The 25,154-nt window shown below is 40.2% G+C and overlaps 1 protein-coding gene across 1 annotated transcript in view; it reads left to right on the top strand.

The window, feature by feature from the left end:
• The window catches only part of LOC122547273 (phosphatidylinositol 3-kinase regulatory subunit gamma), a 575,736-nt gene that overhangs the window by 314,702 nt on the left and 235,880 nt on the right, over positions 1-25,154 (top strand). Inside the window, exon 5 of the mRNA XM_087990580.1 lies at positions 4,172-4,303. Within this exon, the coding sequence (XP_087846706.1) occupies positions 4,172-4,303 (132 nt within the window). The remainder of the gene's footprint in view (positions 1-4,171; positions 4,304-25,154) is intronic.

The following is a 25,154-nucleotide window of genomic DNA, read 5'->3' as shown; positions in this document are numbered from 1 at the left end:
CAGTGTTTCAATGGCAACCTGGATTAACTAAACATGAATGACAGGTCATTGTGCCAGGCTATCGATCTAAATGAGTTTTGTTCTTTTCTGTGTTTCCTAATGCACTGATGTGTTTCCGGTGTCCACTTTGGAATATTAACAATGCTCTCAAAATGCATTGGACATCAAGATAAAAGGCACAATTATCCTCCAGTTGGAATTGGCATCAAGTTCTAATTCACAAGGCTATAGCCAACCTTAAAAAAAAAGCTTCGAAAGAAAGACTTACATTACCTGGGTACCTTATCAAATCTCAATTTTTTTCAATTAAATGATTCCTTTGAGGCTGACGTTTACACTTTTGACAGATTTTCACCAGTAATCATATTCATTTGGGGAAAGCAATATTATTATAGTTGAATTGTTTAGTAAGATCAGGTCAACACTTAGGTACATGTTCTATTGAAAACCATGCAGTTCACTAGAAAGTGTAAGGAAGAGCCTGACAGAGACGTGACATACTCAGGTCCCAGTTCATCTTGTGCTGGCCTCAGCAAAATGTAACGCCTTCCGCACATACTCAGTAACTACTATTCCAGACAAGTTATAGTCAACCCTTTGCTGCACAGGCAGAGGGTTTTTGAGTGGAGCAGTAATTGTAAGGTAGCAAGGAGAAAAAGGAGCCTAGGCTTGATGTTAAGTTTAAATAAAATTGTCATAGTAATACAGGGAGCCACATTCCACTCCGAGGTACACACATGCCAACCGGACTGCTGATGCAAGTTGGTGCATTCACTTTCAGTTTCTCGAGCCATGTCCTGACTTCCCAGTTCCACACAGCGGCTGGAGAAATTAGAGGCAATGTTGATACCCTGATTGGAACCAGATGGATTTTATTGACTATGAGATTCTTGATTGGAGTAGTTAACCTGGGCCAATCAGGGAGCCTGGGCTGACAGATATAAACAGAGGACTTTCACTGTGTCTCACACCTGCACACACACACACCATGGGTTCTGGGGATAAAATAAGCACTACCGCACTTAGGTGGTAGTGTAAAAGAGAAAAAAGAAAAAAAAAATACACACAGGAATGTAATTTAAAAAAATAAAAAATAAAAGAGGACATCTGCTGGGGATAAAATAAGCACTACCGCACTTAGGTGGTAGTGTGGGGGTTAAAGGGGAAAAACAAAACAAAAAAAAAAACAACTGGGAGGAACCGGAAGGTGGGTAGGGGCGGGGGCTTGCTGGGTCTATATAAAAAAAAAAATAAACAGAGGACTTCTCACACCTGCACACACACACCATGGGTGCTGGGGAAAAAAATAAGCACTACCGCACTTAGGTGGTAGTGTGGGGGTTAAAAAAAGAAAAAGAAAGAAAAATAAATAAATAAATAAACAAAGGACTGCACTGGTCACTCGGGTGTTTTCCTATCTTCCTGGTGGTGGAAATTGAATAAAGATTCGTGCACTTTGTGTCTTTCACTGTGTCTCACACCTGCGCACACACACACCATGGGTGCTGGGGATAAAATAAGCACTACCGCACTTAGGCGGTAGTGTGGGGGTTAAAAAGAAGAAAAATAGAAAAAAAACAAAAACAAAATAAACAGAGGACTGAACGGTAGGGTTTGGGGCCTGGCTTTGCCACTCTTCTCCCTTGTAAAATTGCTATTTCTCTGTATACAGCTGTTAATGTTTTGTAAACTGTGTATTTTTAATAAAATTAAAAAAAAGAGGATTCAGTGTCTCCTCACTTCAGGGATTGACCGCAGCCAGTGTATACAGTGCACATGTAAATAAAGGGTGACTTGGTCATGGGAACCTGGCCTCCATGCAGTCAGCAGGGAGTATTCTACTTTTTCCACCATGTGACATACGTTATTTATTGGGTTTTTGTGTAGGTCAGATTACATTCCATTCAGTACCTATATCGAAGAAAATTATTGAGAATTAATAATTCATCTCCACTTTGCTGAATAAATTGAAGTTTTAAGAGTTTTATCAGTTAGTTGAATACAGGTGAGAGAGATATAGTCTCGTTTCAATTTGCTTTATCTTATAGATAATGTTATATGGGTCTGCTTAATTTAATTTATAATGAATAGTGCAAGAAGCAAACTAATCTACACACAGAGCAGTATATAAACCCTCAACAATTATTCCAATATCAAAGCTGATAACTTAAAAATAGGAGAAAGTGAGGACTCCAGATGCTGGAGATTAGAGTCAAGGTGTGGTGCTGGAAAAACACAGCACGTCAGGCAACATCTGAGGAGCAGGTGAATCGAGATTTCGGGCATAAGCCCTGAAGGGCTTATGCCCGAAACGTCGATTCTTCTGTTCCTCGGATGCTGCCTGCCCTGCTGTGCTTTTCCAGCACCACACTCCTGAACTTAAAAAAAAAGTCCATATTCCTACACAAGCAATCTTGAAGATGTTGAAGCTCTTGCACTTGAACATGGTGATCACCTTCAAACATTTTCTAGAATCTGAAGTGATTCGTAGATTGGGAGGGAGCAACAGTCACCTCAGTATGAATGTGAGAGAGAGAAAGAACAGGAAGCTGTGGATCTGTAAACCATACATCAATAGTAGGAACAATGCAAGACTTCATTAGTATAAAGGATGTGATATATGGAAACATTTGGATAATAATATTTTGATTGGGCACAGTCATCATGGATTTGTGAATGAGAAATCAAGTTTGACAAAGTTGTTGAAGTTTTTTGAAATTGTCATTGTTCTTGAATTTTCAGAAGGCTTTTGATAAAGTACCCCAGAGGAAGTTGGTTAGCAAAGTTAAAGCACATGGTAAAGCAGGTGATTTGCTGACATGAACTAAGGATTGACAAAGGCAGAAACAGAATAGGACAGAATATGATTCTTGGGTTGGCAGGTTGTGTCTAACAGGGGTACTACAAGAATCAGTATGTTCCCCCCATTGTACATAATATATATCAATGATTTGTATGTGGGGACCAAATTTAATATTTCCAAATTTGCAGACGATATAAAGTTAAATGGGAATCTAAGTTGTGAAGAGACATGAGGCATACGATTAAAGGATGTAAAGGTGAACAGGCTTAATGAATGGGCTAGAACATGACAAAGGATTATAACATGTAAAAATATGAGGTCATCCATCTGTTTTGATAGAAGAACCAAGATGTGCAGTGGATTTCTTACATGATAAGAGGTAGGATGGTAAGAAGTAGTTTTACAAAAAGAAGTAGGTGTTCTTGTCGATATGACACTGAATGCTTGCATTTACGTGCAGCAAGCTATTAGGAAGGCTAATGGAATGGTGGTCTTTATTGTAGGAGGATTTGAGTACAAGACTAAAAAGTTTTGATAATGTGCTATTGCACACTTATGACATTCAAAAACTTGTTTTACTAGCACCTTACATCAAATGCTCTTCTCTGGAATGTGCTCTTAGAACCTTGTAACTTTGTTCCTTTTTAGCCTGCCACTGGGGATGGTTAATATGTGACATGTTGCTTTCCATGCTTTCCGGTTTTTTTTTTGTTTGACTTTTTCATCTCAAAGAATCTGTCGTTTTGCCCTCCTTCCCTTTTGTCTTCCAATTCATTTATCCCTATCAACCCTTTGATCGATACCTTGTGGATTTTTAACGATGTGACTATGACTGCTATTCGTGCCAATTATCTTAAAGCTAGTATTCTGCTCAAGTTGAAATGATAGAATACAGATTTTCATTCCTGCCTCAAGGGAACCTTTTTTTTGCTTTTAACCACTTGTGCTCCAAATAGAGACTTGATCAAGAACAGCAGAAACAAATCAAGTAACTATTGGAAATGAATCCATTTCTCTGATAAAAAGTGTTCATGTGATTGCATTTCTGAACCATTTTTGTGTATTTAGTTCTAGTGAGGGAACCAAAATTTCTCCCGTTATGAATGAATAACAATACCTTGTGTAAATTGTTCTTTCAAAGAGATGACCTGACAAGAAGTGGAACTGGCAGATTCAAGTACCTGACAGTTCTGATGTAATAAGTCATGACTACATTTTAACTTGGAGGATGAGAAAACTAATATAATTTTACCCCAACTCAGGCAATCAAAATTATAACAGCAGTCAAAACTACGTGGTCAACAATATATATACAGTAAGAAATGAAATATGCTAATAAAGTTTCTAACCCTGTTCCTTATGTTGCAGATATAGCAGCTGCTGATATCGAACAATATGACATCCACATCATTGCAGATGCACTGAAGCATTACTTAAGAGGCTTGCCTTCACCTGTGATTCCACCAGCTATTTACAGTGAGCTCGTCTACACTGCCCAAGGTAAAATACTGCAGATTTGAAGATTTATACTATTTCTTAATTAAGAATGCATTATATATTGCACATCGCTTGATAAATTTAAAAATGCTTTTGTGCTCTGTTTTTGGAAATATTTAACCATTTTTCTTGTCTTTTTAAAAGTTAAATCAGAAAATCAGTGTTTCACAATGTTGACATACTGAGCTTTGTCTCAAAAATGTGAGCATGTAATATATTAAAGTTTAGAATATTTGATTTTTTTTCTGTAACTTTGTTTAGCAAAAAATGTTATATCCCTACTCTTCACCTGACCTTTCAAACTAACCATGTCTTCCAGTATTGGACTAAAGTATTTTGTTTTTTACTGGATATGCTACCTAAATCAAGATAGTCTTGAACACACATTGTTTTAGCAAATAAAGATCAAGTTTGTCTGCTAATCCCAGCATTGTCTCCGATGTTATAAAACAATGTAGATATTGTGAATAAATATGCTACCCTGAATTTTACTGAACTATTTAGATCAGGAGGTTTTTGGGATTATTCCCTGTTCGGAGTTGTTATTTAGTTGGGGAAGAATTTGAGAAACTACAGTTCGCCTTGACAATACCTTGTCTCAGCAAGAGTTAATTTTACTCAATGATAATTCAACGAATATGTATATCTGTAAAATGTGATGTAAGAGCAGAATTAGTCATACCCATTCATACTCATGCAAAATGGACACAAGAGATAAATATTTCAGTAAGACACATTAGAATTTCTGGTGCTGTGGAACTCTACATCAGTGTGTAGTCAGGAGCTAATAGAAGTGGGGAAAAATAATTGAAAACAAAATTGGCAGTAGTGTCAACTTAGAATAGCTGCATAATCTTGTTTGTCCTTAAAACTATATGGTTCCACTAAAAAGGAGACACTATTGATACGAATAGTCAAGTGGTTGATAAATACACCAGTGTTTAAAAAAAAATGATGACCAATGGAAAACAACAAAAAGTAACTGTGCAATGGCTACCTATTTGCAACTGGCTGGATGCAACTAGGTGCTGTTTTCAGTACTAACGTTCACAGTCAGTCACTGATTAAAATCAAATATAATCACATTACAGATAGTAACAATTTACATATTTTAGTGAATAAATTTCAATGTGTAAGATTTATTTAGCATTCCAATCCAATGTCCAAACTGTTAATGTATGGTATTAATATTTTTCTGGTCTTAAACCAAAGTCTGGGCTAATCATCTGAGAGCTGACATGCAGCACCTCAATCTTCATAAAATATTACTGAAGTAATAAAGCTATCAATCAACTCCTGAGGATATTACGGAGAGTGTATGTGTAATCGGAGCAGGTCAAAATGTTCAACATTGATCCAAAAAAAAATCATTATCAAGTCTGACTTAATAAAACTAAGAGGCCAGTTTTGTACAAGTTGAAAAAGGTTTCCACAATTTGAATGGGTATTAGAACTCCAACAAATAGCACTGTTGAAAGTTCAGCTCTCCACATTGGAAGGGAGTACTCGAAGGGGATTCAGCACAAAGCTAGAGGAACTATTTGCTGCGATTTCTTTCAGCCAACGATTGAAGATATATTGTGTGATCAGATCAAGTGCCAACCCACTGTCCATATGTAGCACAAACAAATCATGTCATCTCTGGACAAAGTACAGCGAACATTCCAAAATGTTCTGACATTAAGAGTTGATAAAAATTAAGTAAGCTTCACATTGTGTTTCAATTGAAGTTATAATAGTCCTAAATGATTCAACTGGGGTTTATTCATGAGCTTTAAGTTTAGACGTGCCTTTCCCTTTAATTGTCTGATTATATTCAAATGCACAAATTATGGCTGAAATTCTGTTAGGCCAAAGGCGCTCTTACCCACTAATCCGAGAACCAGTGGGAATCCACTTAATTTCCAGGGGGATGGCTGAAGAGGGCTGAAGGAATCAAGTGCCTTGCAGGCACTTATGTGGCCACTGTTGGGCCTTCCCTCTGACTATGGTACTAGTGGCAGAGGTCTTGCTGCTAGCAGGAGCAGTGGCACCCACCAGAGGATAGGCCCAAGGTCAAATCCAACTGCTGCAAAGGTATGTAATAACATCTCTGAACAGGTAGGTTAGAAAATATCTCCAGAATTGCTGAGGGACCCCAGATGGAAAGGTGAGTGAAGATGGGATGGGAGTCTCAGATTGAGAATCATGGGAGCAGAAGGGACAGAGAGTCGAAGTCAAGAACAGAAATTGATTTAACTGGCGAGGGAGTTACACCAAAAACCAAACCTTGCACCAGACCACAGTGTCATGTCCCTTGATTGGATACTGACAGGAGTGGAACCTCCCCCACTCCCCCATCCAGGAAGTTGCTGGAAAATCTTTTGCTAAATGGCCACCGAGACACCATGAAAGCAATGCAGTACCCATTTAACCTTTCAGCCATTCGTAAACTGTGGTGGGCTTGGGGATGATGGGTGTCACATGGCTCATTATTGAATCTCATTGACATCTCACCAGCAGCTGCTAGGAATCCAGGGTCTGCCCCACTCAGCCTGCTGACCTAAACAGCATTGTTCACTGCCACCACCGGGAAAAAAAATGAGCTCTTCCCACCATTAAATCCAACCCTTTGTTTCTGTGAGGTGTTCTCATTTTCTCTATTCCATCATCCCTATCTGGGATATATAATTGAAGCCAAGAGATCAAAGCAGTTTGATTTCAAGGAAGCAACATGTATGGTAGCATATCTGATACGTAGCAGTTTACTGGAAAAGTGTATCCATAATTGATACTATAAGTGTATATCATAGAATACCAGTGATTAAATAAGATGACCTTTTTAATATCGTCAGGTTGTGCAAAGCAACAAAAAGGAGATGTAGATTTAGTTATCATTCACTCTGTATAAATTTTGCAAATGACTTAGATTCATGATGGAGCTAATCTCCAATTTCAAAAGGGCTAATTTTTACTGTTATTCTGCTTCAGTTCATGTAATACTCTAAAGAGCAACTTTACTTATTGGAAAGTAATTTATTGGCGCTGAGAAAGAAATGGTCAAGTCCTTTTTTTTGCTTCGGTAGATTCATGGTCGTATTTGTGGAAGATGGTTGTGCTTAACATAGCTGGCAATATTTCCACATATCGGAAGGGAAACAAGAAACTAAATCACAGTAATGTTCTTGAACAGAAGGGGCCATTCGACCCATCTAATCTGTGCCAAATCTCCAAATGACCATCATGAGATTTTGGATGATTATTTGAACAGAAAAAAATGTCTCAAATGCATCAAATGAACCTACTTCCAACACACTTCCAGGTGTGCATTCTAGACCCAAACCACAGTTGTTGAAAGATTTTTATTCCCACATTAATTTTGCTTCTTTTGCAAATCATTTTAAATCTGTGCCCTCTCATTCTTGATTTGTTTATGAACAGAAACAATTTCTCCCTATCTACTCTGTTCAGTCCCCTCAAGATTTTGAAAATTTCTGTCAAATCTTCTCTTAGCTTTCGTCTCTCAAGAATACCAGACTTAACCTCTCCAATTTACTATCTAACTGGTTGCTCATATTTGGATCTTTCATTGTGAAGCATTCACATCTTTCCTACAGTGTGACACTCAGAACTGTGCATAATTCTCCAGGTGAAGTCTAAGAAGCATTTAAACAAGTTCACCATGACCTCCTTGCACTTATACTCTAATACCCTATTAATAAAGCCCAGGAGATTGCATGCTTTATTAACTGAACTCTCCATCCATCCTGTTGCATTCGATGATCTATGCATGTATACAGATGCACATCCAGGCCCCTCAGTTTTTGCATATCTTTAGCATAGCACCCTTTACTTTGTATTGTCTGTTTTTCTTGCCAATATGCATCAACTCACACTTCTCGACATTGAACTTCAGCTGCCACATTTCTGTCTATTCCATCAACTTGTCTGTCCTTTTTGTTTTCTACAATGCCCGTCTCATAGTTTACAGTGCTTCCAGGTTTTGTATCATCTACACACTGAGATTGTCTTCTGCACACCAAGATCTATATCATTAATATCTATCCATCGACCATTAGTCTCTGTTTCCTGTCACTGAAGACAAATTTGTATCCATGTTACTACTATACTTTTCATTCCAAGTGTGACAATTTGTTTCACAAGTCTGTTGTCTGGCACTGTATCATAAGTGTTCGAGAGGTCCATGTGAACAACATCAACTGCTTTACCTTAATCTATTCTTTCTGTTACCTCCTTAGAAAACTCCAGCAATTTAGTTGACTGAGATTTCACCTTGCGGAATCTGTACTGACTCTTGGGAATCAACCCACCTTTTTCCACCTTCTCTTTCTTTCTCACGCATTTGCACGCCCGCACACGCAGTCATATATAGAAATAGTTTATTGGTGGAGGTAGAAAAACTGGAAAGCCAGTTCAATTGTCTTTATTTCTTGGTTCCAACATTGAGGTGATCCTTAAAATGAAACAAAGAACTGCAGATGGTGGAGATTTGAAACAAAAACCGAAATTGCTGGAAAAAACTGAACAGATTGGGCAGCATCTGTTGGAAGAAAGCAGCGTTAATTTTTTGAGGCAGGTCACTTTTCAACAGAAATTGTGGAATTCATGTTGTCTAAGCCTTTTTGACTGCAGGTCTATGCTTTTTAAGAGTACAATGACCTGAACTGAAGTGCTCACTCCAGAAATACACCACCGATCATCTGTACAATGTCAGGATATTTCATCTATATTCTACAGATGTTCCTGAGTAACTAATGAAGAGCCACTGGACTTGAAATGTTAACTGTGCTTTCTTCTCATAGATCCTATCAGACCTGTTGAGTTTCACCAGCAATTTCTATTTTGGTTTTGAGATGATCCTTCTTCGGCAAACAGACTCCTTGCTGTTCAGATATCTTTCTCTGGAGGATTCCATTCGTTTCGAATGGAATTACAAACTGACTGATTTTAGGTTGGGAAAAGTTCTTCACATTTCTCTTCCTCTCTCTCTCTCTCTCTCTCTCTCTCTCTCTCTGTGTCTATAACTTGTTTCCAGCTCCAAGCTACTCAGCCATTTAGGAATTAATCCCTTAGCTGTTGACAAGCAAATATTTTCTGTCATTGATCTGTCAACTGGTGACAGTTAGCGATCAGCTTCTTGATGCCAATAAGGAGCTGCCTCCATACACACCCTCGGCTCCAGATGGCCTACAATCTGAACTTCAATTTTTTTTTGAATTAAAATTAGAATCCCTACTGTGTGGAAACAGGCCCTTCGGCCCAACAAGTCCACACCAACCCTCCGAAGAATGTCCCACCCAGACCCATTCCCCCGCATTTACTGCTGACTCATGCACCTAACCTATACATCCCTGAACACTATAGGCAATTTAGCACTGCCAATTCACCTACCTGCACATCTTATTGCATTTTCAAATAGTTGTAATACTATTGGTTCAATACTATTGGTATCAAATTTATTGCTTTCAGAACAGAAGCATTGGATTTTAAAGCAGTACTTTCTCATTTCCATCCCCCAGTTTTCAAAAATGCAAAAATGAAAAAGCTTAGTACTTAAGTCTGCTCCACCAAGATATAAGTCTCTTAACATGAGTGTGCACAGTCGACAACATCCTGCATTTGGGGAAGCCAGCCTTACGGCTGCTTGATTTGGAGATGCTGGCGTTGGACTGGGTGTACAAAGTTAAAAATTACACAACCCACGGCTGCTTGTTTGTTTCGATTTGATTGATCTAAGACTGATCTCCCGTCACCTTCTGCTCCACAGAGTTTTTCCTCACAAGCTAGTGTCCTTACATTGTGGAATTCTACTGTACATATGTGCTTTTTGAAAGTAGAGTGACCTAAACTAACTGCAGAAATATGCCACCAATTATCTGTACAATGTCGGTATATTTCATTCTGACTTGTAATCCTATGTTATCCAGATGCTCCTGAGTAACTGATTTGTCTTATTAATAGCTGCCTCACACTGACCAGATGCTGTCAGTAAAGTATAATATAGCAGGACATTAAGTTCTGTCTTTCAGAAAGAACCATGGTTATCGACTCCCAGTAAGATTTACTTTGCAGGATTTTCTATTTGAAGCAAGTAATGAAATTATGAAATAATATCCCCTCTGAGAAAGGCAATTTGGATTTATATAGCTATTACAGCAGTAAACCAGTAGTGCAACTCCTCAGAACAAGACTTTTTCCCCAGATTTTGGAAGAAAAGAAATTTGTCAGCTAACGAGTAAAAGTAACTTTATCCAGTGTTCTCTAATCTACCATTGATCATATTTGTGCATTCATAATGACTTCATAGCTAAGTGCAAATTTGAGGACTATTGTCTATTGTGAACAACTGAAGAACTAGCTGAAAAATAACATGGAGGATGCTGTGTATTCTAATGGTGGAAGAGGACAGACAGTCCGTCCTGAGCAATACCTCATGCCACAATGTATTAGTCTGGACCATATGCAAACAAACAAGTTAACAGCAAGAGTAGGCCTTTTGGAACCTCTGGCAAATCTGTCATTTAATACTTTCATGGCTGATCTGATGGTGGCCATATTCTAGTTTATCTCCCGAGAACCATTGACCTGCTTAAAAATATTCAATGTCTGCCACTACCACTCTCTGAAGATAAGAATTCCAAAGGGCCACACCCTCTCAGAGGAAAAGCCCTCCTTATCTCTGTCTTAAATGTGAGATCCTTGATTTTTAAACTGTGTCTCCGAGTTTTTCCCACAAGAGGAAACATTGTTGCAGCAACCACCCTGTTAAGTCCCCTCAGGATCTTATCTTCCTTAATAATATCACCTCTCATGCTTCTAAATTCCAATGGCTTTCGGCCCAGCCTGTACAAACTTTCCATGTAATGCACCAATCACCTCATCCCAATCATCTGCCAAGTAAAACTTCTCTGAACTGTTTCTAATGTATCTGCAATCTTTTTCAAATAAGGAGTGCAAAACTATACACAGTACTTCAGATGTGGGCTCAGAAATGTAAAGGCAGTAGGAGTATACTTAAGAGGGAAATCAGGAGGGCTAAAAGGGGCATGAGATAGCTTTGGCAGGTAGGGTTAAGGAGAATCCAAAGAGATTTCATAAATACATTAAGGAACAAAAGGTTAAACTAGGGAGCGAATAGGGCCCCTCAAAGATCAGCAAGCAAGCCTATGTGTGGAACTGCAAGAGATAGGGGAGATACTAAACGAGTATTTTGCATCAGTGTTTACCTTGGAAAAGGACATGGAAGATATGGAATATAGGGAAATAGATGGTGACATCTTGAAAAATTTCCATATTGCAGAGGTGGAGGTGCTGGATGTCATAAAATGCATAAAAGTAGATAAATCCCCGAGACCTGTTCAGGTGTAGCCTAGAACTCTGGGAAGCTAGGGAAGGTATTGCTGGATGCCTTGCTGAGATATTTGTATCATCGATAGTCACAGGTGAGGTGCCGGAAGACTGGAGGTTGGCTAACGTGGTGCCACTATTTAAAAAGGTGGTAAGCAAAAGCCAGGGAACTATAGACCTGTGAGCCTGACATTGGTAGTGGGCAAGTTGTTGGAGGGAATCCTGAGGGGCAGGAGTTACATGCATTTGGAAAGGCAAGGACTGATTAGGGATAGTCAGCATGACTTTGTGATTGGGAAATCATGCCTCACAAACTTGATTGAGTTCTCTGAAGAAGTAACGGAGACAATTGATGAGGGCAGAATGGAATACGTGACACATATGGACTTCAGTAAGACGTTTGACAAGGTTCCTCATGTTAGACTGGTTAGCAAAGTTAGACCTCATGGAATTATGGGAGAACTAGCCATTTGGATCCAGAACTGGCTCAAAGGTGGAAGACCAAGGGTGGTGGTGAGGGTTGCCTTTCAGACTGGAGGCTTGTGACCAATGGTGTGCCACAAGGATTGGTGCTGGGTCCACTGCTTTTTCTCATTTCTGTAAATGATTTAGATGTTAACATAGGAGGTATAGTTAGTAAGATTGCAGAGGTACAGTCGATAGCAAAGAAGGTTATGTCAGATTACAATGGGATCTTGATCAGATGGGCCAATGGGCTGAGGAGTGGCAGTTTAATTTAGATAAATGTGAGGTGCTGCATTTTTGGAAAGGTAAACTAGAGCAGGACTTAGACACTTAATGGTAAGTAAGTTTCTGGGAGTGTTGCTCAACAAAGAGACCTTGGAGTGCAGGTTCATGGTTCCTTGAAAGTTGAGTCACAGGTAGAAAGGATAAAGGGGAAGGCATTTGGTATGCTTTCCTTTATTGGTCAGCGCATTGTGTATCGGAGTTGGTTAGGCCACTTCTGGAATATTTTGTGTAATTCTGGTCTCCCACCTCTCGGAAATATGTTGTGAAACTTGAAAGGGTTCAGAAAAGCTTTAGGAAGAGATTGAAGACTGGGGCTGTATTCTCTTGAAGTGTCGGAGGCGGAGGGGTGAATTTCTAGAGGTTTATAAAATCATGACTGGCATAGATAGGCTAAATACACAAGGTCTTTTCCCTGGTGTGGAGGAGTCCAGAACTAGAGGGATAGGTTTAAGGTGAAAGGGGAAAGACTTAAAAGGGGTAACTTTTTCACGCAGACAGTGGTGCATGTATAGAATGAGCTGCCAGAGGAAGTGGTGGAGGCTGGTACAATTACAACATTTAAAAGGCATCTGGATGGGTATATGAATAGGAAGGGTTTAGAGGGATATAGGCCAATTGCTGGCAAATGGGACTAGATTAGGTTAGGATATCTGGTCAGCATGGATGAGTTGGTTTGAAGGGTCTGTTTCTATGCTGTGCATCTCTATGACTCTAACTGCTTTAGACCACTGTCAAAAATGGTCCCTAGTTTTATATCCCATATGATTCATGTATCAGGACACGCGTATCACTCTACACCTCAGAGTTTTGCAATCTTTTCCCATTTAAACAAAATGTAGCTTTCCTGTGGTGGACCATTTATCATATTCGGCCAACTGAAAAATAATCCATTTATGCCCACCTCTAGCTTCTTTCTAGTCAACCAATCCTCTCACCTCGAAATAACCAAGTTAATATGTTATTTTGAGACAAAAATAGCTGCAGGTACTGGAATACAGGATAGACAAGCAGGAGGATGGAAGAACACAGCAAGTCAGGGAGCGTCAGGAGGTGGAGAAGCCAACTTTTCGCATGTATTATACCTGACAACACAAGTTATTATTTTTGCATAATAATTTTCTGATAATGTAAGTATAACACATCCACCTGGATCCCTTTATCTTTGTTGCATGCTATTTCCTCAAAGAACGTTAAGCAAACATGATTTCCCTTTCACAAAATGTTTTGCATGTTGATTCTGCCTAATTGCATTAAGATTTTATGAGTGCCTCCTGTAACCTTCCCGCTGTAGCCACCTTGGAGCTGGTTATTAATGAACTATTTTAGAGGAGTAGAAAAAATAGTCTAATTGTTTTGAAGAATGGTGAAATTGAGCTCAGAACTTACAAAAAGTTCCGGAGTCCTGAGGTCATGATGCAGTTGTATAAGACTCTGGTGCGGCCGCATCTGGAGTATTGTGTGCAGTTTTGGTCGCCATACTATAGGAAGGATGTGGAGGCACTGGAACGGGTGCAGAGGAGGTTTACCAGGATGTTGCCTGGTATGGAAGGAAGATCGTATGAGGAAAGACTGAGACACTTGGGGCTGTTTTCATTAGAGAAAAGAAGGTTTAGGGGTGACTTGATTGAGGTGTACAAGATGATTAGGGGGTTAGATAGGGTTGACAGTGTGAACCTTTTCCCGCGTATGGAGTCGGGTATTACAAGGGGGCATAGCTTTAAATTAAGGGGGGGTAGATATAGGACTGAAGTTAGGGGTAGGTTCTTCACTCAGCGAGTCGTAAGTTCATGGAATGCCCTGCCAGTAGCAGTGGTGGAATCTCCCTCTTTATGGGCATTTAAGCGGGCAATCGATAGGTATATGGAGGATAGTGGGTTAGTATAGGTTAGGTGGGCTTGGATCGGCGCAACATCGAGGGCCAAAGGGCCTGTACTGCGCTGTATTCTTCTATGTTCTATGTTCTAAAAATGCTAGAATCATAAATATCACATCAAACCAGTAACTGAGACCATATTTGGGATGGATGTCAGCTCCATTGACAACTTTGCACAACATTTGTCTTAAGTGCTCACCTCATGTATTTTAGGGCATATTGCTGGGATATCTTCCTGGTAATTGCAGCTGTAGGTTCTGTTTGGTTTTAACTAACTTTACATGGCAAGTGGACTTTGTTCATAAAGTGCAGGAACTCATAACACTCAATGTCTCTGAATGAGGAGTCAGAAATGAAACTAACAGTGAACAATGCAACTCTAGCAGCAGGCGATCAGTTTCTATGCTCGAATACACATCTGCTCTTGTCTGATATTGCTGTAGCATTTTGACATAAATTATAGTGAGTTCCATTAACCTACCTGTGAGTGGACAACAATATTTGTTCCTTTGATAATGTGTTCTTCTGATTCCAAATGAAATCGGGCCAATTACTTAAAGTAAGCAAACAAGTTAAGATATCAATTGTTATTGTACTTGTAACAGTGGGACCTGTTGAGATTGAACTTGTGGTAGGTGATGCCAGAATGGGAGAGAAAGAAATGTCCAACATGACCTGTCCTTTTTGAAACTGTTAGATCCTGTTTCCTAAGATAATAGATATATTGCTGATCCTTATTACCTGAGGCTGCTGCTTCATTTCAGAAACAATCTAAGTGCTCCACATGGAAAATCCTGGTTTAATGATTAATCAGAAGATTGAACTTCCAATATTCAGCCAGAATCTGTAATAAAAGAATTTTCACTTTTTCTAACTTTCTAATTCTGAAGGTGCACCAATTGAGAAGCTACAAAGACTTTTTGTATCCACCATAATTGTGTAGTAATTAAGTGATTTCTGAGGAGCATATCCCCAGATGCTCAAGGAGAGGGTGGCATTATTTGTAATCAAAATAGTTTTATTTTTGCTGCATTTGTTGCTGTAGTTCTATGTGGCTTATTGCCAATGTCACACTTTTCCACTGAGCCTAGATTTCGATTTTTATACTATTTGCTCTTTTGAACTAAAGTAGAAGTTGTGCTTGCATTGATTAACTAAATTTTTACTCAGTAATTGATTGAGTGACAAATCTTGATAATTCCAGGTTGCCGTTTAATTCAGAAATGTTGTGATAAGTGTGTGTCTGAATTACTTGACTCGTAACTACAGAACTTGTTTTGTGTTGGCTGAGGCAAGCAAATACATTCTCAATTTTTGTTTACCCTTGACATGTGTTCGAAAATGCATGTGGTGATCCCAGCCCTATTTCCAGTATAGCTGTTCTTTACCAGTAGAAGAAAGAGAGAGGGCTGTCATTCCTACAGACACAAAACCCAAACTCAGCAGGCCCATTTGAACACAGTGCTCAATTCAAACAGATCCCTTTCTTGGTTGTTGTAAGGACCTTAACCCCAGTATGGGAGTCATAAATTGATACAGCAGACAGAAATGCAATTGAAAGATGGATAGGGTCTGTACAACTATTATGATCAGATTTTTTTTAAAAGCATCACTCGATAAGTTTCAATAAAACAGTCTGAAGCTGAGAGTTAGAACAAAACACCTCTGCTGGTCTGCTCTGATTGATAGGCTTAGGTAAGAAAAACAGAAGCATCTAGTCATACAGATTTCCAAAAGATGTTTGCTGACATTACCCAGGGGCTATTACTTTTATATCAGCCTGAATGCTGAGCTGAGTTTCAAAGGCTACAATTTTCTCAGCAGGGGTCTGAGTTCTTAGTTTAATTAACAGTATGAAGATGCTTTGAAAGGATTAGCTATCTTTGGGGTGGCTCTGAATAAAAGTCTGTTTGTTCTTCTAAAAGATTAGTCACATGATATTTCAATTAATTTCATTAATGGGTGCTCTTTTTCTCTATCAGGTGATTGATAATGAGAACTATGTTATAATGTTAGAATTTTTTGTTCCATTTCTATATTTCTCCTGAGGCTTGTTCATGAGGAGTGTTGAGTAAGTGACTCAGACAGTGGCATGATCTTAAGGAACCATGGTGGGGGGGGGGGTGGCGGGTGCAGGGTGGATGAGAATATATGAGTTGACATTGAATCAACATGCACAATATGTGGGCCATCATAAATGGGTGTGAGGGTTGAGGGTTAGAGGGTTAACCATTTTTCAAACAACTGGTCAAAGTATCTGAGAATCAAGACAGGCTTTCTAATCAGCTCACCTTGGCACCCACCCTCCCCCATAGCTGCCCATATACCATTTCTGGAGCTGATGAAACATTTTCTGAGTCATCCTAACTTGAGTTAAATTATTTCTTGTCACACGTATTATGTTACAAAATACAGTGGAAAGTGTTGTGTAGTGTCTCCACTCTCCGGCGCCACCTTATATCACAGAAAAATAAACCAAAACATAGAATTTAAAGGCAGAAAATGAAAAAATAAAGGAAGCGGCCAACTTTACAGTCCTTCTTGTTAAGTGGCATGCCATGGATCATGGGACTGGTGGCTGGGTATCAGTCTCCTTCACTGTGCCCCTGCCACAGGACAGAAAACCGCCACTCTTGGTGCCATCTCAGCTGCACTGACACCCTCACCACTGAGCACTCACTGGACCTCACCAATGCATCTGGTACCGAACTAGCCCAAACTCAACTCCGTCCCTCCACAAGTTTGCTTTGGGCCTACCTCACCGCTGCTGATGCCACCAAGACTTGTACTGGGCCCAAACTCACTTCCGCTGCTGCTTCCACGATTCTGCACTGGAAGCAGATGCCACCGAAAACCCAAACCTGCTTCCACCACTGCTGCCACGAGTCCATGCAACTGAGTCTACTCGAGTCTGAGCTGCTGGGTCTACTCGAGTCTGAGCTGCTGGGTCTACTCGAGTCTGAGCTGCTGGGCCTACTCGAGTCTGAGCTGCTGGGTCTACTCGAGTCTGAGCTGCTGGGCCTACTCGAGTCTGAGCTGCTGGGTCTACTCGAGTCTGCGCTGCTGGGCCTACTCGAGTCTGCGCTGCTGGGCCTACTCGAGTCTGCGCTGCTGGGCCTACTCGAGTTTGGGCTGCTGGTCCTACCTGGGTCTGAGCTGCTGGTCCTACCTGGATCTGAGCTGCTGGTCCTGCTTGAGTCTGAGCTGCTGGTCTTGCTTGAGTCTGAGCTGCTGGTCCTACTCTAGTCTAAGTTGTTGGGCCTACTTGAGTCCACACTCCTGAGTCTACTTGAGTCTGAGCTACTGGTCCTACTCAAGTCTGCACTGCTGGGGTTATTTGAGTCTGCGCTGCTGGGCCTATTCGAGTCTGTGCTGCTGGGCTTACTCGAGTCTGCGCTGCTGGGTGTACGCGAGTCTGTGCTACTAGGCCTACTCGAATCTGTGCTGCTGGGCCTACTCGGGTCTGAGCTGCTGGGCTTATGCGAGTCTGTGCTGCTGGGCTTACGTGAGATGGCGCTGCTGGGCCTACTCGAGTCTGTGCTGCTTTCTACTCAAGTCTGTGCTGCTGGGCCTACTCGAGTCTGTGCTGCTTTCTACTCAAGTCTGTGCTGCTGGGCCTACTCGAGTCTGTGCTGCTGGGCCTACTCGAATCTGTGCTGTTGGGCCTACTTTAGTCTGTGCTGCTGGGCCTACTCGAATCTGTGCTGTTGGGCCTACTTTAGTCTGTGCTGCTGGGCCTACTCAAATCTGTGCTGCTGGGGGCTACCCATAGCCGCTGATGTCAACGCCACGACCAAGCTCCTCTTCAAGAGGTAAATAAAGTAAAATCGAAGAGAGACAAAAGGAGAGAGAAAGAAAAACAGAAGAAACAAAAAGAAAAGCAGACAAAACAGACAAGCCCCTGACTCAGAAGCCCTACTCTACTGTTGTCTGACCCATAATGTCAATACCTCTTTGCGTTAATGCATAATGCATTTTTGGAGTTTTATTTTTATTGCATTATTGTCTGTGCTGAGGATAATTTCTCTGTGTAATGTGTTGCATGTGCATATTTAATTATAACAAGTCTGACACTCCATTATCTTTCCACATAAAAGTATGTCAGTCATACATATTCCAGTTAAAACTATAAGTAACTAAGCTGTAAAACTGATCAGATTGTTTCCCCATCTATGGCACGTCACCAAAAAAATTACAGTCATTTATTTTGTTCACCAAAAATGGTCATTTGTTGTTCGCTTAGAATGCTTTGTTTAAAAAATAATAAATACCAGCTAATCATTCTAACTAGGCTTTTTAAAGATACACAGCTTGCTAAGAAGAATGAGCGGACGTCCATCTGGGTCTGAGATTGTACAGACAGGTTTAACCTCCTGAAGGATAAGGTCATTTGCGACAGCAGCTGGCTGAGTTTAAAGTTCATTTTGAGTTTCCATTGTGGGGCACACATCATTGCTAATCACTGCAAGCAAAACAGCAGGGAGTAAGTAATGTTCCAGCCATGTTGGATCGAGGGCAAGTCTTTGAGTTCTAATTAATCCATACTTACGGAGATAGGCTTTAAACCCATTCATCATTCACCAGTTTACCAATGAGCTTGTAGTGACCTACGAACTTTAAGTGCTCGGATTATTATAAATACTTCAATAAGATATAGATCAATCAATGGCTTTTGTCAGCACAGATATCATAAAATCTTTCTAAATATCCAAACAAACCAGTGCACACAGCGTATGGCAAGTATTGTGGTCCCCCTTGCGACGCCCCTGAGTTTTCTTTCCAAATCATGGATATTTTTTCCCCATGGTAATTTGTCTCAAAAATCTCTAACCATGTAAAATACATCTGTGCACTTCTGAAGTACAATACCTAGTGAAATTGTAACAAAAATAAGGTAGAGATTGAGTCAAATCCATTCATACAAATATTAGCAAGCAACAGTGAGACATAAAGACTTCTGTTGCCTCTGTTTCCTGCCACAAATCTATTTTCTACCTTGCTATGCTTGCTAGATTTTTCCATTGTGCCCAGTTTCATTGTGGATCACTTCATTACTCTGTCTCTCATTGAGAGGTAAGTCCTTTGTCCTTGCCCCCCCCCCTCCCCTCCCCCATCCTTGCTGGCAGCAATTTTGTTTAAAATGTTCAGAGTGCATATAATATTTTATTGAATTCAAGTCATTTAGTTCTCCTTGAAAAGGACCCAAATCCTTCACAACTCAAGATTTACCTTTGGTGTCTGATATATGTATGGGTCATGAATAATTCTTTCATTGAACACGATATTATTGTTTTGCCATGCTATCATTAACATTTATCCCATATCTTATGTTGGTGAGCTGATGAATATTCCAGGCTTTATTTATTAAATCCAGTTTCCTGATGCCAGCTGATACCCTCCTTATTCATGTAGGCCATTTGACCCCTCAAGCCTGCTCTACCATTCAGTATGATCATTGAGCTAAATATGCTATTCCCACCCTCCCTCCCTCCCTTGGCATTTTTCACCACAACAGCTATGTCTACCTCCTTCTTGAAAATGCATAATCTTAGAGTCCCTACAGTATGGAAACAGGCCCTTTGACCCAACAAGTCCATACCGACCCTCCGAAGAGTCTCCCACCCAAACCCATTACTCGTTAATCTATATTTACCTCTGACTAATGCACCTAACCTACACATTCCTGAACACTATGGGCAATTTAGCATGGCCAATTCACCTGACCTGCACATCTTTGGACTACGGGAGGAAACCTGAGCACTGGAGGAAACCCACGCAGACACAGGGAGAATGTGCAAACTCCACACGGACAGTCACCCGAGACTGGAATCATACCCGAGTCCTTGGTGCTGTGAGGCAGCAGTGCTAACCAGTGCATCACCGTGCTGCCCATAATGTTCTGGTTTCAATCACTTTCTGTGGCAGTGAATCCCATAGGGTCACCTCTCCGTGGGTAAAAACAAACTTTCTCATCTCAATCCTAAAATGTTTACCCCTTTATTCTTTAAACTATGTACCTGGTTTTGGATTCTGGATTGTCACGTTTGTCCTCTTAAACGGTTCACCTCTCACCTTGAAAGCGTGACCTCTTGTTATTGAATCCTCACCCTGGGGAAAAAAACTTACCTCTATCCACCCTGTCTATACCCTTCATGATTTTGTAAACCTCAATCAGGTCCCCGCTCAATCTCCTTTTTTCTAATGAAAACAAACCTAACCTACTCAACCTCTCTTCATAGCTAACACCTTCCGTACCAGGCAACATCCTCGTAAACCTTCTCCGCACCCTCTCCAAAGTGTCCACATCCTTTTGGTAATGTAGCGACCAGAATTGTACACAGTATTCCAAATGCGGTCGAACCAACGCCATGTACAATTTTAACATTACCTGCCAGCTCTTATACTCAATACCGCGTCCGATGAAGGCAAGCATGCCATATGCCGCCTTGACCACTCTATCCATCTGTGCAGCAACCTTCAGGGTACAATGGACCTGAACTCCCAACTCTCTCAACTCATCAACTTTTCCCAAGGCTCTTCCATTTCCTGTATAATTCGCTCTAGAATTAGACTTCCCAAAATGCATCACCTCACGTTTGCCTGAATTGAACTCCATTTGCCACTTCTCCGCCCAACAGGGGGATTGAGTTTAAGAGTCGTGAGATCTTGTTGCAGCTCCATAACACTTTGGTTAGACCGCACTTGGAATACTGCATCCAGTTCTGGTCGCCCTATTATAGGAAAGATGTGGATGCTTTGGAGAGGGTTCAGAGGAGGTTTACCACGATGCTTCCTGGACTGGAGGGCTTCTCTTCTGAAGAGAGGTTGACTGAGCTCGGACTTTTTCATTGGAGAAAAGGAGGAGGAGAGGGGACCTAATTGAGATATACAAGATAATGAGACGCATAGATAGAGTCGATAGCCAGAGACTATTTCCCAGGGCAGAAATGACTAACATGAAGGGTCATAGTTTTAAGCTGGTTGGAGGAAAGTACAGAGGGGATGTCAGAGGCGGGTTCTTTACACAGAGAGTTGTGAGAGCATGGAATGCATTGCCAGCAGCAGTTGTGGAAGCAAGATCATTGGCGACATTTAAGAGACTACTGGACATGCATGTGGTCACAGAAATTTGAGGGTGCATACATGAGGATCAGTCGTTGGCACAACATCGTGGGCTAAAGGGTCTGTTCTGTGCTGTACTGTTCTATGTTCTACTGTTCTATGTTCTATGTTCTAACTCTCCAATCTAACTATATCCTCCTGTATTCTTTGACAGTCCCCTATGCGTTCTACTACTCCAAAATCTTTGTGTTATTTGCAAACTTGTTGATCATACCAACAGTGCCCTCTTCCAGATCACTTATGTATATCACAAACAACAGTGGCCCCAGCACTGATCCCTGTGGAACACCACTGATCACCTTTCTCCATTTCGAGAAACTCCCTTCAACTATTACTCAACCAGTTCTTTATCCACCTAGCTAGAACACCCTGCACATCATGTGACTTCACTTTCTCTATTAGTTTACAATGGGGAACCTTATCAAACACCTTACTAAAGTCTACATATATGACATCTTTGGCCCTTCCTTCATCTATCAACTTGGTCAGTTCCTCAAAGAACTCTATTAAGTTGGTAAGGCACAATCTCCCCCGCACAAAACCATGTTGCCTATCACTGATAAGCCTATTCTTTTCTAAATATAAATAGATTTTATCCCTCAGTACCTTCTCCAGCAACTTTCCCATCACTGACATCAGGCTCACTGGTCTGTAGTTACCCGGAATATCCCTACTACCCATCTTGTACAGGGGGACAACATGAGCAACCCTCCAGTCCTCCGGCAACTCACTTGTGTTTAAGAATGCCATAAAGATATCTGTCAGGGCCCCAGCTATTTCATCCCTTGCCTCCCTCAGCAACCTGGGATAGATCCCATACGGTCCTGGGGATTTGTCCACCTTAATAACCTCTAGTCTACCCAAAACATCTTCCCTACTACCAAAAGATTCTGTAGGCTTCTTCCTTCTCAGAATACCCACCTCTGACTGTACCTTGTTTATCAACAAAAGCACAAGTCCATGTGATAGGGCTGAAGGAAAACTGAGCTCAGCTTCTTCCTTTTCATTTGATCTGTGGCTTCAATCACTTCTTATTTACAACATCAATCTCAATGTCTCCTCTACCTCACTGAGATCTTGATTGTTGTTTTTCTTAAATTATTGCTAGAATTTTCTGATGTACTTTTTGCCAGGGTCCCATATTTTACCATTCATAAAGTGACATTTAGAATGGTTTATACCTGTCCTAGCTCAATAATACTTGTACCTCTGTCCTCATCAAACTTCATGATCAATCTCTGTCTCAGTGGGTATCTAATAACTTTAAGTTGTTCTCCTCAGTGTCTCTTTCCTCCATTCCTTCTGGCCATTTTAATCACTTCTAGCCTGCTCACAGCCCCTGGTCCTCCAGCGTGGACCTATGTCTTATCCATATCTCTACCACCACCACTGCTTCTGTCTCTCCTCACCTCCAGTTTCAAATGCCCTCGGCTTTTTCACCTTCCCTTGATGTGCCCGATCTTCATGAACATCCTTAAAAATCACCTCTTTTCTCATGCTTTCATTTCTCCAGTCTGTATTACGCTTTCCGTTCTGTTTGGTGTCCAGGTACGATTCTTCATCCCGTAAACCTCTCTGACCACTACAGTAAAAATGTACTTGACTATAAATGCAATTTTGTTTTCAATATTTCTTTCCCTTTGGTCAATTATTTTTTAGAGCATGATTTGAAATCTAAGGTCGATGGGCTTCAAGAATATAAGAACCCCCCATCCACCCATCACATAACACACTTCCTTTGCAACATGTTTAACAAATGTACTTGACAAAATAAGCCAGAGTGTTGTTTAAATTTAACTCATTATTAAGTGACTTACAACATAAGACACACTGCTGGCATGAAAATGAACTTTGATAGAAACATCGTATTAAATCACAGTCTTCTCACAGGCCCATGTGTCAATCAGCACCTTAATATTCTCATTATATTTTTGCCTTTTTTGCTTCCCCTCTGTACACTTGGTATATTTTGTTGAAGCCAAACTGAATTATGATTTCATAATGATGAAGTCATTTTTATTGGCAGCCTCAATGATTTTCACTTCTGTCACGCTCGTAGAAATTAGCATTCATCTTGTTCTGATCAAATTCAAGTAAATTTGGATTTGTGAGGAGCCTTGCAGTTCTCCTTTGATAAATAGGAACATATATATAGAACACCCAGTGTCCTGCAATGAAATAGGTTTTATATTTCCACAACGATGACTCACACAAAATCACAAACTGTGACTGAGCCAGCTTTGGAAGGAGAAAAAGTGATGATAAAATCGATTTGATGTGGCAGTATTGAATGCTTTATCAATTGCACGAATTGAGGTTCTCTGGTCTGGACAAATGCAGCTAAAAAAATATTTTTTTAAATGATTAAAATTGAAATGGAGAAAATAGTATCATTAGACTGTTGTGATAAGAAACAAGTTTCGAATTTAATTTTTTTTGCAGTGGTCAGAAAACTTGTTTAAAATGAATGTAGAGGCAGATTATATCAGGGAAATAGTAGATTATAATCATGAGAGTGCTGAATTTATTCTGCAATGTACCTTTCAGCTTGTTCTCCTGATTGTGTTTTATATTTGTATGTACTTGAGCTTGTATTTAGCATCAGTGCTCATGATGTGAAACTTGCAGAAATTATTACATTGACAACTGGCTTGAAAGCTGTTCGAAGTGCAGACATTAGGATTGTGATTAAAGGGGAAAGCTGTATCTCCATAAAGTCATTGGTCTATCTGGAACTTTCATTCAGACAATATTCACATATTAATATGCCATTGGTAGGATTAATAAACGTATTTGTAACTGAAAGCTATACAAGCAGCTAAAGTAGAATCATCATGAGCAACAATATCACCAAGTATTTGTCTAGTTTTTGAAGTGTGAAATAATGTCTCGAGGTACTTTGCAAAGGTGAAATGAGACAAAAATGGATGACAGGTCCAAGGAGGAGATAATGATAAGAATGATCTATTATTCATGGAAATGTTAGGGAGATCTAGACCAATTATGTAGTTGGGCAGATAAATAAAAGTGGAGACTAACACACGTAAGAACATGTAGCTGTAGAGAGGGATTGCAGCATTGATGGAGTTACTGTCTTTCAGATGTTATGAAAATGTGGGTGTACTATACCTTTAAGAGAGTAAAAGCAGCAGTGGCAGCACCAAGTGTTCTCAATAAGACACAATGTAACATATGCTCCAGCTAGTTGCCTGGAAATGACAAAACAAATTTGAATTAGGCCAATCACTTTAAATTATACTCTGAAAAATACCAAACTCCAGTCAAGTTTGAATTGAGTATATTGACAATCTTAAAAACCAATGACACAATCCAATGCTTTGGGGTATAAGACCAGGGAAAATTGAACAGTTGGGAGGAGAACTGCCACTAGACCAACAGATGTAGACTGCTCGTCAGAACTCTTTGAGAAGTACCTGTCTACAGAAGGAATTTGCACAGAGAAAAATCTCAACACTGACCTGGAGAGCCAATCCACCTACAAAGATAAAGAGAAGATTCAACTGCTGGCTGGTTTTAAAAATTTTGACTTTTCTGTAAATCTTAATTGGGAGTTTTATCAGACTAGTATTATAGAAGGGAAGGTAAAAGATAGGTTCGAGGAAGGAATTGTAAATATTTGTTAGTTAATTATTCTCTGTTATACTTTAAGAAATAAAATTGTTAATTTTTACTTTAAATAGCTCTTGGCTACCCGGATTTTTATAGATTACTGCCCGGGATAAATCTTTTCTGTGTTACTGT

Source organism: Chiloscyllium plagiosum, unplaced genomic scaffold (genome assembly GCF_037043375.1).
Source record: "Chiloscyllium plagiosum isolate Xiang-an unplaced genomic scaffold, Cpla_swu_hap1 HiC_scaffold_9, whole genome shotgun sequence".
NCBI classification, from domain to species: Eukaryota; Metazoa; Chordata; class Chondrichthyes; order Orectolobiformes; family Hemiscylliidae; genus Chiloscyllium; species Chiloscyllium plagiosum.
This window is presented reverse-complemented; position numbering and strand designations above follow the sequence as displayed.